Source organism: Rhineura floridana, chromosome 5, assembly GCF_030035675.1.
Source record: "Rhineura floridana isolate rRhiFlo1 chromosome 5, rRhiFlo1.hap2, whole genome shotgun sequence".
Classification (NCBI taxonomy): Eukaryota; Metazoa; Chordata; class Lepidosauria; order Squamata; family Rhineuridae; genus Rhineura; species Rhineura floridana.
In genome coordinates, this window is record NC_084484.1 from 132,081,922 (window position 1) to 132,098,015 (window position 16,094).

Consider the following 16,094-nt stretch of genomic DNA (forward strand, 5'->3'; position numbering starts at 1 on the left):
TATACACTAGGGATGGGCAAGAAATTCAATTCAGTTTCCATTTCAAGCCTAACCTTTCATATTTATCCAATTATGCCGCCTGACAAGATCGGCCATACAAGGCCTTCTCTCAGTCCCGCCAACCAAATCAGCTAGATTGGTGGGAACTAGAGAGAGGGCCTTTTCAGTGGCGGCCCCCACCCTCTGGAACTCCCTCCCACAAGATCTTCGGCACGCCTCTTCCCTGAATATGTTCCGCAAGGCCTTAAAGACCTGGCTTTTTCAACAGGCTTTTGGGACTTCTGGGGAAGCTTAATGTTCTTATGATCAAAATGCCTCCTACCCTGTATTGTTGTTATCTTAATTTATATTGTTGTATTGTATTTTACTGTATTGTATTTTGCTGCATTTATTATATGTACGTCGCCTAGAGTTGCCATCGGCCAGATAGGCGACACATAAATTAAATTTTATTATTATTATTATTTATTTCTGAAACAATATGAGAATCAAAACATACCCATCCTTCAAAATTCACACTTATTTGAATTTTGCAATGCAGTTCGTCAACCAAACAATGTTTACAAAAATGCATGTGTTAGGGGAAAGTGTGCATAACAATGAGTATATGGATGAAAATAAAATACAAAAATAAATTAGATGATGAGAAATTGCTTGTAATTATTACATTAGTCAAAACTGCCTACAAAAATGTGTTTATTTGGATAAATTTCCACTAAAATGCTGGAGATTTTCATGATGATTTTTTAAAAAATCACAGATTGCTGCAGAAACATGGAGAACTGAATCTAAGCTTGGAAAAATGAGAAACAGAGAAAACAGAAATGGACAGATCTTCCATCCCTCGTTTATGCAGAAACACACACATTCCCTCCCTTTCTCTCCCTCACACCAGCATACAACTCTCTCTGTGTGTGATGCACAGACACACAATCAGCATTCCCAACCCTCCCCACTCCAGTTCTTCAGGGGGATGGTGCTGGAAATGCTGTCTTTTATTCTTAAGAGGAGGCAGAGGGCCCTATCTCTCAGCTCTGTGTCATGGTGATCCTTCAGGCTACTCTTGAGAGAGGATCTATTTTCTGATCTCAGTGCTACAATGGATTTCATCCATTCCATTGATCTGGAATGCAAAGATGCCCATTTTAAGCTGCCATTTTAATCACTGAGATGGGATGTAATACAACAGAAACCAACCATATGTGTGCTTGTGAGTATCAAACTCTATTTCAGAATTTTTAGTTAAGTAGCACCATCTAGAGGTAAAACTGTGCACTTCCTTAAATAAGAATGCACTAAAACTGATTTTACTCAACTTGACCACCAGAGGCAGAACTATCAATACAGTATCTCATTGTTTTGACCAGCAGTAGTGCCCTAACTTCAGCTTGTCAGCAGCTGGAGCCAAGCAAGAAAAAAAGAGGCCAGATGCTTCTACATTTATTAACACAGAGAAACAAATTTAACTGGGCCAAACTATTTGGCCACATGTTGTCCAAAGATCCCCGAATACAGTCATTCAGCACTGCCTCTGTCAGACACGCAGAACTTGTTGAAAGGGTCAGTGCCATGAGCTCATATACAGAAGGGAGGTTCTGATATATAGACTACTATTGCTGAATTGATATACCAAAAACAGAGCTAGCCTTGCAGTGGAAATGGAGGGATCTTCTGCTTTCATGGGTTAAATCTATGCTTTAACTCTGCTTGGTAAGCAAGGATCTATGCACACCTCAGGAAATTGGAGCAACTCCTGGACTGCTAATCATTTATCTGTCTTATTGGGAGTGCAGCTTATAGCTGCCTGGGGGCAGGATGTGTGTGTGTTTAGATCAGAAATATAGGGCAGGAGAAAGAGTTCAACAATTCTTCCTCTGGTGCTGCTTTCACCAACCAATCAGCAGACCACACTGTCACTTTTAAGTATTATTTTATTCATTTATTGCATTTCTATCCCACTCCCCCCCCCAGGAGCTGAAGGTGGCATACATGGTTCTCTCCCTCCCATTTAATAAAAAAAATAAAAGCTTAACCATGAAATTAACATTGGAATATCCTAATCATAGAGATCACACATCATGTCTGCTTTGGCCCAAGGGTAAATAAGAACCAGTGAGGAAGCTGTTGCTATTTTATGCTGACTAACAAATGACTAACATGGGTATGCACAGACAAGCAGATCAACTGGTGAGCTAATTTTTATGGACTTGTTTTCAAGGTTTTAGGGAAACCAGCTTGAAATAATGGTTTCAAAGTAATTAGGCAGGCAACAACTGGTAGAAATAACCAAATTAGCAGTACAATCCTATTCATGTTTGCTCAAATGTAAGTACAACTGTCTTCATTTTATTTATTGATTATTAAATTTATATCCCACCCTAAAGGGAGCCCAGGGCAGCTAACAATAATGATAAAACACTCAAAACATTTTTTAACACTCAAAACATATTTTTTAAAAAAAAAAATCTTAAAAACAAACACAATACAGATACAGACTGGGATGAGGTATCTACTTCAAAGACTTGTTGAAAGAGGATGGTCTTCTGTAGGCACCGAAACAACAAAACGTGTTGTCTTTAATGAGCTTTTCTCCCTAGTAAGCATTTTTTAGGACTGTAGCCTTAGGATATTTCTGATTTAACTGCTGAATCAAACATAATGGTACTTCGTCTGATTTTACAGATGGATAATATATACTTATCATTGTAACTTTGTCTTTTGTTTTGATTTCTTTTTTTGTACATCACTACAATATTTTCAAATGGGGGACAGTTTATAAATTCTATAAATAAATAAATGAAGTTACAGTCGTTTTATCTGACCATACCTCCTTGAACTATTCATACTTGCATGAACATACTCTTACACCCAACCTTCCTCTGTGTACAAAAATTAGGAAAGACATACATTCAGATAAACACTGATCTCTCTGCATTGTGAGATACATAGGTTGCATGTGAGGATTCTACCATGCAATCCCAGTTATGACACTTGCAGCCTAATCCTATGCATATTTATTTAGAAATACATTCCAGTGAGCTCAATGGAGCTTACTCCCAAGTAAGCATACACAGGAAGGCAGCTTTGCTCTGTGCAAAGATAGAATATTATTAAAGGACTCAACAGTATTCTAAAGTTTAACTGAACAGCCAAGTGTATAGCTACTTGTTAATTTCATTATAGGGATATTTATTTTATGAGCTTTTTCTAAATGAACAATTTAATGAAGGCTTTCAAAGCAGGGCTGTGGAGTCGGTATGCCAGACCTTCGACTCCGACTCCTCTATTTTTCTGCTGTCCGACTCCGACTCCTTCATAAATGGCAAATGTATATTAACTAGTAATAACAAATTTACCGTAGTAAAATGGTAGCACAAGGCATTTCATCGCCACCACGTGAATCCAGAGCTTGGAAAAGTTACTTTTTTAAACTACAACTCCCATCAGCCCCAGGGATTGGGATCGTGGGAGTTGTAGTTCAAAAAAGTAACTTTTCCAAGCTCTGGATTCACGTGGTAGTGATGAAATGCCTTGTGCTACCATTTTACTACAGTAAATTTGTTATTACTAGTTAATATACATTTGCCATTTATGAAGGAATCGGAATCGGTACATTTCTACCGACTCCAACTCCACCCAAAATTGCTCCCGACTCCGACTCCACGACTCCGACTCCACAGCCCTGTTTCAAAGTCCAGGTAATAAACCTTTCTTAATAGTAATGCTTTTAAAAACTTTTATTATATTTTTATATTTTTATCTTTTATATTATTTTTGTTAATGTTTTCCCATCTGGCAAAACCTAACATCTACTTACTGTGCAATTCATATGATATATGTCAAGATATATTCCCAGGTACTGGATTGTAACCTTAGATATCTTACAAATGCAGTCCTCGACACAGCTACATGAAAATAAATCTCACTGAATTCAGAAGGAGCTACATCAAAATAAATACACCAGGATTGGGCTGTTAGAGGTAGTCACTAGCAACTCCATCTAAGACACTGAGTATATTTTTAATCATTGACCAAAACAGTTCAATGTTTGAACAAAACTAACAGCCCAGTTCCATGCATATTTACTCAAAAGTGCCAGTGGACTCATTTGGATGTAACAGTAAACAGTGCTTTATCTATACTCCCTGGTCATCATCCAGCCCATAAGGAGGGGATCAGAGCTTCTATTTTTGACTAACCCAAGTTTAACATTATGTACGGTGTCCTACTTTACAGAGGACAGACTTCTATTGAAAGACCATCAGAGGACAGCCCTCTACTGGAAGGAGACATCTCCTGGAAGGGCTTTGATCTGTCTACTTTAAAGATAATGAACCATAAGAAGGGGGAGCAGGAGCTTTGAAATTATCCATCGACAGCTAGCACTTGGAGGAAGGCACACAGTTTACTTGATCAGACCTCCCCACTATGGTGGGATGTACTAGATTTTGATTATTTAAAGCATACCAATTATTTCTAAATTTACATCTGTAAATTAGCACATGTGCAAATCTGTCTCTTTTGTCCTCTTCCTTGGCAATGCAAATCTATCCTTTTATGTCCACTTCTTTGGTGATGCATTCTCTCTCTCTCTCTCTCTGGCAATGAGTAAGTAGGCATCCTACTCATTATGTCCAAACCCATACTAACTGTGATTAGTTTTAACTAGGGTTTACTAATGCCAACTTCAAACCATGGTTTATGAATCTGGCTTTTATAGCATAGTAAATGCTAACTGACATCCAGGTTCAGTTAGTAAACTCAGTCAGTCCAAAATAGAAGTGTTAGCTTCTGATCTCTTCCTTAAAGCCATGGCAGATAAAAAGGAGGTGGGAAGCATGCAAGCTCAGAGCTCACCTACACTCACTTTTGTAACAATAAACCAGCATTTATCATTACACCCAAACAATGCCATTGTGCTCAGTGTGGCTTACCCACAGGAAAATGTGCATTGGCTGCAACTTATGACATTTATACTTTTAAATTTCACAAATATGCAACACAATTTTATGTGCTAAGGTGAACATAAAACACAGTAGAGTAGCGGTGACTAGCAAGTGGGTTGATGGGAGGCTGCTTATTCACCCAGATTTAGTGACGGGAGTGTAAAGTGACTGACGTTTGAGGTGACAGGTGATGACTAGGTTGAGCAAGACTAGGTTAGTTGATCACAGAGCTTGGAAGTAACTCGATATTTTTAACGAGTTACTTTTAATTTGTTACAATTTTAAATAACGAGTGGGTAATTCCATTACATTTGGCAAGTAATGGAACGAATAGTAATTTCCCTACTTTTCAGCTTCAACTTTAACGTTTCCACGTTAGGTTGGATGTTACTTGGGGGCGGGAACAAGGGGAAGTCAGCTCCTGGTTGTGATTGGTTAACACAAGACATGTGCCTCACACTGATTGGACCTCTGCGCAGACTGTCTCTTCCCTCGTGATCTGTGTTAGGAGGCACGATAGAAGAGATGAATAGGCAGGGGGAGCCTGCTAGCATCTGACTCTGAGATTAAAAAATGGACGCTGGAGGAAAAAGCCAGGGCAAGGAAGGCAGAATGGCGAAGAGCTGTGGAGGTGAGTGATGATGATTTGTGTGTGTGTGTGCCCCGGTGTGTGTTTTTTCAGCTGGAGTCTCTGGTTTTGGGGGGGGGGCTCCGGCTCTCTGGCTACCACCCCTTACTCTCTGGACTCTCCGCTTCAATTAAAAAAAAAGTTTCTAGGTGGTCTAATTCCCGAGATATACACCAAAACATAACCCCCCCTGCACAACTTTTTTTTAAACAGATCATGCTCTAGCTACAACTCCCATCAGCCCAATCCAGTGGCCATGCTGGCTGGGGCTGATGGGAGTTGTAGTTTAAAGTAACTTTTCAAAGCTCTGGCTGCAACCCTGCCCTTTCATGACTGTGAGTAAAGTGCAGACTTGTGTTTGTGTTGTAAATCTCTCTCCCTCCAACCCTATTTTTAAAGAAATTAGGCAGGGTTTATCACAGTTTTTATTATGTAGGAAACTAATACTCATTTTTTAAAAAAATGAATGAAGTTTATTTATTTATTTTTATTATTTTATTTATATCCCACCCTTCCTCCCAGTAGGAGCCCAGGGCAGCAAACAAAAGCACTAAAAACACTTTAAAAATCATAAAAACAGACTTTAAAATATATTAAAACAAAACATCTTTAAAAACATTTTTAAAAGCTTTAAAAACATTTTTTTTAAGAAAAAAATTAAAAACATATTAAAAAGCAATTTCAACACAGACGCAGACTGGGATAAGCTCTCAACTTAAAGGACTTGTTAAAAGAACAAGTTCCTTATCACTTGAGGCTGCAGTTTTCCCTGGTTGAGTAAGCCCCATTGAATACATTGGGACTTGCTTCTGAGTAAACAAACATAGGATTGCACTATAAATATCTTTACAGGTTATATAAATAAACATATTTGATAGTCATGCTTATATAAATATTTTCACAGAATCATAAAATAGTAGAGTTGGAAGGGGCCTATAAGGCCATCAAGTCCAGCCCCCTGCTCAATGCAGGAATCCAAATCAAAGCATTCCTGACAGATGGCTGTCCAGCTGCCTCTTGAATGCCTCCAGTGTCGGAGATCCCACTACCTCTCTAGTAATTAGTTCCATTGTTGTATGGCTCTAACAGTTAGGAAGCTTTTCTTGATGTCCAGTCGAAATCTGGCTTCTTGCAACTTGAGCCCATTATTCTGTGTCCTGCACTCTGGGATCATTGAGAAGAGATCCCGGCCCTCCTCTGTGTGGCAACCTTTCAAATACTTGAAGAGTGCTATCATATCTCCCCTCAGTCTTCTCTTCTCCAGGTTAAATATGCCCAGTTCCTTCAGTCTCTCCTCATAGGGCGTTGTTTCCAGTCCCCTGATCATCCTTGTTGCCCTCTTTTGAACCTGTTCCAGTTTGTCTGCATCCTTCTTGAAGTGCAGAGACCAGAACTGGACACAGCACTCAAGATGAGGCCTAACCAGTGCTGAATAGAGGGGAACTAATACTTCACATGATTTGGAAACTATACTTCTGTTAATGCAGCCTGATATAGCATTTGCCTTTTTTGCAGCCACATCACACTGTTGGCTCATATTCAGCTTGTGATCAACAACAATTCCAAGATCCTTCTTGCATGTCGTACTGCTGAGCCAAGTATCCCCCATCTTATAACTGTGCATTTGGTTTCTTTTTCCTAAGTGTAGAACTTTTACTTCCACCCAGTTTTGTCATGCTGTGTCCCTATAAGTATCCAATTGCATACTATGGTTGTACAATACTTCCTTTACATTTTAAGTATGCCTTGGGGTAGTCATGGTTCTCCATTGTTTTCATCCTGAGGGGCAGATAGGCTGAGAAATGGTGAGTAGCCCATGGTCACCCACTACACTTTATAGCTTATTTTCATTTTGAAAAATTAATTAGAACAATTTACATGCAGGCAAAATTTATTAAGCGGATTCACACAATATGTGTAAAGCACATCCAACTCGCATTTAAAGCGCATGACTTCCCCTAAAGAATTCTGGGAAGTGTCATTTCCCCCTCACAGTTATAGTTCTCACCACTCTTAACAAACTGCAGTTCCCATGATTCTGTGCTGGGATTCATGTGCTTCAAATGGGTGTTGAATGTGCTTTAAAGGAATGGTGTGGATCTGCCCTAGGTATGATGTTCATTCAAGAGTGAATTGAAAAGAACAATTTTAAAAGATACTTCTTACTCTTACTCATTTTTCAGACCTCTTTCTGAAGTAAAGGGTCAAATCTGTAAAAACATTTGGAGCAGCCACATTAAAAGATAAGGGCAGGGTATTCCAGGCAGGGGGTTGCCAACCCTGCTTGGATATGGATGTCTTTGCAGAAGAACCCTAGTCAAGGTTTACCAACAGCACAGTCCAAACTATATCTACTTAGAAGTCAGTCCTGTTGAGTTCTATGGGGCTTAATCCCTTAGTAAGTGTGTTTAGAATTGCAGCCTTCAGGAGCCTCCATCTTTACTCCCCAAAGCTCCCATCTAACATCTCCACAACACTAGGCTCCTTTGTCTCTGCTGTGGCCTTCTGGTGACTGCCCTAGCCTGAAGGCACTTAACCCTTCTTGCTGAAAGCAAGTAGGCTAGATTAAATGTTCCCTACCCAGGCTCATATATATAAAATATAAACAGCATTTTGTCAAAAATATTTTTGTCTACATTTTATACCTCATCCTTGGTTTTCCAAGCTTGGCATGGAATGCTTCTCATACAGAATTAATTTGAAATGCTGCATATTTATTATCATCATCATCATATTCAAAATAAAAAATATATGTACCGCTTTCAAGTTGATTCCAACTTATGGTAACCCTATGAATAGGGTTTTCATGAGGCTGAGAGGCAGTGACTGGCCCAAGGTCACTCAGTGAGCTTCATGGCTATGTGGGGATTTGAACCCTAGTCTCATTTTGTTCTCACAACAACCCTGTGAGATAGTAGGTTAGACTGGCCCAGGCAGGGTTATTCAGTGAGCAAATAGGATCTCTTTTAATTGTGCTATCGACCTGCTTACTTCCACTCTGACTGGGGGATCTTGCAGCATGGGGAAGAGATGGGGGCACATCACAGCTGAAGTTCACCCATATAGGAGCATTATCTCTTGTTTATTACAGAGACGCCTGTTGCAGGTTTTGCTGCTGAGAGCAGCAGTCAGTTAGTGCGGCCACTTGAGTCACAGCTTGTTGATCCTGAGGAGGCAAAACTAGAAAGTGAGGTTCAGAAAGGAGGCCCTGTGCACGAGGAGGAGGAGGGCATGAAGCAGTGCCAGTTGCCCACAGCCACATCTGCAGAACAGCAAGGACCATGGTTTGGCTTTGAGAAAGCTTGTACATTTGTGAGCCAGAGTGGGAAAAATGTTGTTGTACGATGCAATTACTGCCTTCCAAGGATCAAAAATCTGAGATCAGCTGTTTCCCCCTCATCCAATGTGAAGAAACCTTTTGAGGTAAGCCTTTGTCATGCTGGTCCTCAAAGAGTGTCCATTGTCTATTTATGTTTAAATTGTGAAGTTCCTCTTCCATTTTTTCTTGGATTCATGCTTTGTTCTTCTTCCTCAGAGGGCACACCCTGAGAAGCTGAGAGCAATTGAAGAAGCAATAAAGGCAAGGAGACGTGGCCTTCCTGAACCAATGCATGACACCCCTCCTCCCAAAATGCTGAAGCAGCAGCAGACAACCCTTGAGAGGTGGGGATCTGGCAGGGATCTGCTTCTTCTGGCAGCCTGCGTACACCCTCGCTTCAAACTAGATCGGCTGGAATCGTGTCAGGCCACCACCCATACCAACAAGTAAGAACATTAGGGAAGCCCTTTGGGTGGATTACTCCAAGGGAAATGTTGTCTCAAGGGAGGCATCAGAGGGCTTAAGGTGGTAGGCAGGGGCTGGGCCTTTTCTTCCTGGGGCTCCTCATCACAACCTTGGGTTGCTGCAGGTAATCCTTAAGGGTCTGCTGTGCTGCCCCATGAGTGTGGTGACTTGGTCACCTTCCTACCTTCCATGTCATCATCCACAGGCTCAGGCTGGACCCTGAACCAGGGGACATGACAAGCATCAGGAAATGAAGAGCAGATGATGGTTTCCTAACATATATGTGTTAACATATCCTCTCTCTTTCTTAGATACACAATGGAAGCCTTGCTGAAAGCTGAAATAAAGATGGGTGTACTTAATGAGGACAGTGATCAGTCTTCAGATAAAGACCAGGAAGGAGATGACTTAGAAGATGACTTCTTTAACTTTCTGCCCCAGGGCAAGAAGTCAGTAGTGGACACTGCTGAGGAGGAACTGGTGAGGTACCTGAGGTCTCCCAGCAGGGAAGTGTCATCACTCCATGGCTTTCCACGTGTGCTGCGGTGTTTTTTGCAGCACAACACAGGCATGCCTTCAAGCGCCGCAGTAGAACGCCTGTTCAGTACTGGTGGCAACGTAATGACTGTAAAAAGACATTCCTTGTCTGACATGCTCTTTGAGCATCTTGTTCTTTTGAGACATAACAGAAACATATTATAAAAGCATTTCAAGTGTAAAATTTGATTTCAAAAGTTGGGGTATCTTCATTGCTTGGGGGGATGTGAGATTCTGTTATGCCATTATGTTAATCTTATGGATAAAATTTTTTATTCTACTACCCCCTGTGTGTGTGTGTTTATTTTTAATATTGTTTTAGGCTTCTTAGATGTGCAGCAGCCAAGGCCAGCACCTTGTAGGATTTTTTTTAAAAGTAACTGAAATGTAATTGTAGTGATTACTTTTGAGAAAAAGTAAAGTAATCAGTTACTTTCAGAACAATTGTAATTGTAACGGTAATTACTACTTTTTGGGCCAAGTAATTGTAACTGTAATTTATTACTTTTTAAAAGTAATCTTCCAAGCTCTGGTTGATCACCATCATATTGTGGCCAGTTCACTATGTAGGCAGGCCAGTATCAGATGTTTTGTTTTTGCTACCTATATTGTTTGATTGATTTACTGCATTTAATGTACTTTAACTGAATCTTTCTTTGTATTATAGTGTTCACTACTTTGCGGCCCTTTAGGCCAAAAGGGTGAATACACATAAACCATAACTTAACATAACTTTTCACGTTCTTATAGTGCAATCCTATACATGTCTACCCAGAAGTAAGCCCCATCTAGTTTATAGGAAGGCATGGGATTGTAACCTTAAATTAGTACATTAGTACTGTATACTATGTCAATTTTTCCTAACATTTCCTTTTTTTCCCTTCAGGGCATTGTGACAAAGTTTCTGGAAATATTACAGCTCTACTTGCATTTTTGAATTAGTTTGCAGAGAATAAATGATTGCTCTCTGAAAATTATTAATGCTGAATACTATTTTTTTTAAAAAAAATAACACACCAAAATTAATCTCTTATTTATTCACTGGAAATGGGTCTGGATTTCTCTTTGCTTTGATTCTACACACACTCACAGTTGAAACACAGAGTGAGTATGACATCATAGCCTACATGGTAACTAAGCACAACATCAAGAGGCTTCTTTGAAGGACAGCAGAATTACAGCTGCAGAAGGACTGACTTTTTGAAAAAAGCATTAAGCCAAGGGTGGAAGGACTCTGTTCTACAAACACACACTTCCTTCCAGGGCTGTTATTTTTGGTCCTTAATGCCTTCAAATCATTTGAAGGCAAAGTTCCCAATCCCAGTCTTCTGACTGGCTACCTTGAAAGACAATTACTCTTGCAGAACACTAAAAATGGAAAACTAAATTAAGTGGGAGGAAATTCCTTCGCATATAAACACTGAGTTTCTAACATGTTACAAAGCCAGCAGGCTTATCCTCCTATTGCAGAATGAAAGTTGTTAAGAGAAAAAGTGCTGCTGTAAGGGAAACAACAGCTAATTTTTTTTTTGTCATCTTATCTTTAAAATAATTCCTTAGGCTTTCACAAGGATATAATTACTGATTCCTCCAAATCTCTCATTATGAATTTCTCTCTTTAGCTCTATATACGTGCATTAGCACTTCCACACTTTTCTAAGTATGCTTTATCATCTGGGGCCATGGGACACCCAGGATGACTCTCTGATGTTCCACCATGCCTCTAAAACATGTTCTTCTGCCCATCCATTCTTCAAGCAAAATGCATTGAGAATAGGCATCACCACAATGCTTGCAGTTGTTGCATACCAATGTGAAGAGGCTTAGAGCCAGTTCAAAATGCATGTACACTGCTTATTTGTCATCACTTAGAGCAACCTTTCCCAACCGGTGTGCCTCCAGATGTTGTTGGACCACAACTCCCATCAGCCTCAGCCACTGGCAATGCTGGCTGAGGCTGATGGAAGTTGCAGTCCAACAACATCTGGAGGCACACTGGTTGGGAAAGGCTGACTTAGAGGCTCACATGCTGGATGATTTGCAGCTGCATGTGTGAAATCTACTGGGTTTGAGGTACTCCAAAAGTTTTATCTGTAATGGCTCATTCACACATTCATGTCACCACTCCATACTGTAAGTCATCAAGTGATGAACATGCATGTGTGAACTCTCCCTGAGAAAAGTGCTTTGAAAGTTAGTCCTGTAAAAGTGCTCTGAAGTCCAGTATTTAGTGCCTAGGGATGTTATATTGCCACTTTCAAAGCTGCCCACACCAGGCTATGAAGCCCCAAAATGGAAATATGCTCTGAGTGAACAATCCATTTATTTTCTTACATTTATAAAAAACCTTTCTTCTGGCATGGAACTTGAGACAGCATAGATGTGGTTCTCAGGCACTGACCAGACCCAGACGTGCTTAGCTTCAGCAGGGTGATGGCCTTATGTGCTTTCAGATCATACCCTGGTCTGTATGCTATCACAGAATTTTCTGGTTTGTTTCCTTCAACAAAATGCATACAAGAATGCCTCCAAACAGCTTAGACTGGAGACATGGGTTACTTACCCAACTACCACAAAACAATGACATCAATTTTTTTTTCTTTAAGTGTTGGATCCCTGCAGTATACAATTTGTGGCTTTTAAGTATGTGATTATTATGGCAGAACACACAGGATGAATGGCTATAATTTCTATCAATTTCCTACATCATACAGATGATTTCATTACACTACTCCGATTTCAAGACAGAACACTACATGACCAATTCACTTTAGCAATTAACATGATAACATTGGTTCACCCATGTACAAGATCAAGCATCCAAATTTGAAAACAGCAGCACGGGCACATGCAATGAATAGTTTGAACTTGTGAAAACAGTAAGTTAGGAAGCAGCAAGTATAGTTAAAAATTAACCAGAAAGTAGTATTACCAGTCGTTCCATCTCCTGCTCTTTAAGCCTTTCTTCCCTCTGCCTCCTGTGGTAGTCCATTAGGTCATCCCTTCCAGAAACAGAGCTAATGCTATTCTTTCGCTCCCGTATGGAAGGAGTCTGCCTGACGCTTTCTAGCTCTGTTTCATCAAATTCCATGGAACTGTTAGAAACTTTCCTTCTGACAGGGAATGCTCTCTCGGAATCCACAGAAGTAAAAGAATTATTTGGGCTTGTCCCTGAGAGTCCAATTCTATCAAAGTCATCCGGTGCATATGAGGAAGAAGGAGCCAGAAGCATTTTCCGAGCTATACGGGGGCTTGCAGGAACACTGAGAGTTGAATTCACATAGGAATTGGTTTCTGATGCAAAGTTTGTATACGGCAAAAGTCCTGAGGTGTAAGAAGAAAAATTAAGGTAATTGTCAGTATCCAGTATACCTTGAGGTAGAGGATCTTCTATAGCTTTTTTTCTTTTGGAGTTCCCAAGGGAGTTTCTTGGGGGTAAACTTAGTGGCATGAGCTGGCTTTCTGTTGATTTGTAAAGCCTCGGTAATGAACGGCTATAAACTCCCATATGGCTCAGTGAACCGCCAGAATACTTCCTGGTTCTGGTCCCCAGCATTTCCATTGTTGGGTCCTTCTGTTTAGCTGACCTGGACTGAAGTAAAAGGATATCCTGAATATTCATCCTCCTGCCTTGCTTTGGACTAGAGGGCATACTGGCAGCTCCAGAACTCCCGACTGGCGAAAGAACTATCTCATTCGCTGAGCTTCCATTCCACATTGCAAGAAGAGATCCAGAGTTTTTACGCCCATCCAGCACTCCTGGGAAGTAGACATTATCATGAGATTTATATTTCTGACTGTACTTTGAATAGGGAAACTTATCCAGATGTCCAAACTGCTTTTCATTTTCTCTGGTCGCATAAATATCAAACTCTCTCTTTCCTAGGCTGTACCCACTTAAGGATGGAGACGTGCCTGAAATGGAGCCCATATGCTTGCCAGAGACATTCTTGTCTGAAAGATAAGAGCTCTCACAAGTCAATGGTTTGCTTCGTTGAATTTTGGTAACAGATGGCATGCTTTTAACACTGGATGCAGGGCTACACTTAGGTGGCAGAGGCGGTGAGAGTGTTAAGTAAGAACCAGCATAGTCACCATTTGCTTTGAATTTCAGAGTTGATGATTTTTTTTTCTGGTTGAGCCTGTCCATTATATCCTGGAGATCATTTTCAAGGGAATTCATCGCTACCTCCTTCCCTAAACTAGCATTTTGTAGTGCCACCTGGTTTTGCACGTGACTGTAGTCTTCCATCATTTTACTGGAATCTGAAAGAAGAAAGAGAAAGGAAGAGAGGGAAAATAAATAGTTTTAGCAAGTGGATTGTCTGGCTTTAAATATGCAATAAATTTCATGTTTAGAAACTCATGTAACATGAAATCCACAATGCCTTTCTAGCAGCAATGTTTATATAATCCATTAATGATTATTACTTTCAGAATATGCTTTAAAATTCAGTAAGCTTTCAAATAACCGTCTTACAAAAACCAAATCAAGCTGATAAGTAGGTTCTCTCAGTGCAGTAGAAATAATATAGATTCTAGACCTGCACAACATGCATCTCCTCCCCACTAAATCAGCTATGTCCAATGGCCCAACAGGGGCACAACAACCTGTTTCAGCTGCCTGCCTGATTGCAAAAATGGGTGTTGGATGGTTAAGGACCTGACTGGCCGCAACATATGGGTTGTGGGTTACATTTGGCTTATTGGGTCACATGTGGTGTCGGCTTGTACTAGATCTTCTAGATTAACCCAGACTTTCTTTGTTGATCAAATCACATTACATCCCCTCCCCTAACAATCTCTCCCATTTTGCCTCCCAATAAGATATAGCAGTACATGGAATTACAGGCAAGTGAATAATTCAGGTCACAGTAGTATAGCTCACAATCTACACTATTCCTATTCCAAAGCTGTCTGGATCCAGATGGCAGTCTTAGTAAGCTGACTTTGAACAAAAAACTATGTTTTAAACTATGAATATGGTTCCAACCAAAACACCATTATAAAAAAGTATTTTAATTTCTACCTGCTGGCCAAGAAGCACAATCTAACTTGAGGTCTCAAAGGTTCTCATACAAATAGGAAGTCATTTCTAATAAATGCAACAAGAAGAATGTAGCACAACCCTGCCTTTATTAGGGATGGCACTAGCTACTTCTAGAAAAACACAGAATTTGATATGCCTGAGATGGCTTACAAAATCCCAGGCCCTCCTAGGGGAATATTTGGCTACGGCTAAGATCCTAAGCACACTTACCTGGAAAAAAACCTCAGTGAAACTTACTAAAAAGCATACATGCTTGGGATCTTGGTGAAAGCCATGACAACAACTTAACAATAAAGGGTTGTATTCAACTAAATGTTCATGAGAATGACTTCTCCAACCTCTCCTCCCCTTGTGCACTCCTCATATCACTCCCAAATCTGCTCTAGAGGGTTGGGGAAACTCTAGAGGGTTGGGGGAACTCCCAGAACCCATTTGGGGACATGTAGAAGGAGAAGGGAGGAAGAGGTCCCATTATGATCGCAGAGGTCATTCCATGCATGTCATGATTTAGTTGGCTACAGCCTAAAGCTATAAATGTGTTTAACAGCACAATCCTATACATAAAAAAGCAAAGGAACCAGTATAGAGTGGCAGGATAATCCCTACCAGATGGGCGACTAACAAATTTAATAAATAATAATAAATAATATTGGTCCAAAAGGAAAAAAATCCAGAACTCATGGTAGGCAATGTTGTTGTTAATTTTATTTATGATCACTTCCAATGAGGCATCCCAAAGGAATTGACAATATAATTAAGTCCAATGAACGTAACACAAAATAATTCAGAAGATTTCAAGTTTTCCGGAACTTTTCCATCAGGCTCTATGTTAAACAAAGAGAACGGTTGAGGGGGGGGGAAACGGTGACTTGGTCTGCATATAGTCTTGGTCTTAAAATGGAGTGTGGGAGGAGATAGCAGGCTTAGATTAGGTTCTACTAGGTACTGTGCAGGTTTCAGGCTGCATCTAGGACTACTCCAAGGATTGCTGGGACAAAGGAACATACAATGGCTGATTCCTTCTCTTCTGAAAATGTAAAATCTAGCCATTACTCAGATCTCTGTCTACATCGTTAGGGAAAGCACACAGGTTCCTTAGTAGATGAAAAGGCAAGAGAAACTCTGCCGTTTTTATATAAACAAAGCTGG

General features: G+C 40.2%; 1 protein-coding gene across 8 annotated transcripts in view; it reads right to left on the reverse strand.

Moving 5' to 3' along the window:
- PHLDB2 (pleckstrin homology like domain family B member 2) overlaps window positions 1-16,094 on the reverse strand; it is a 115,589-nt gene that overhangs the window by 64,779 nt on the left and 34,716 nt on the right. For all 8 annotated transcript variants that reach the window (XM_061628086.1, XM_061628088.1, XM_061628090.1 and 5 more), the window contains one exon: window positions 12,828-14,161. In XM_061628086.1, coding sequence (XP_061484070.1) covers window positions 12,828-14,150 — 1,323 coding nt within the window. In that variant the 5' untranslated portion in view covers window positions 14,151-14,161. The remainder of the gene's footprint in view (window positions 1-12,827; window positions 14,162-16,094) is intronic.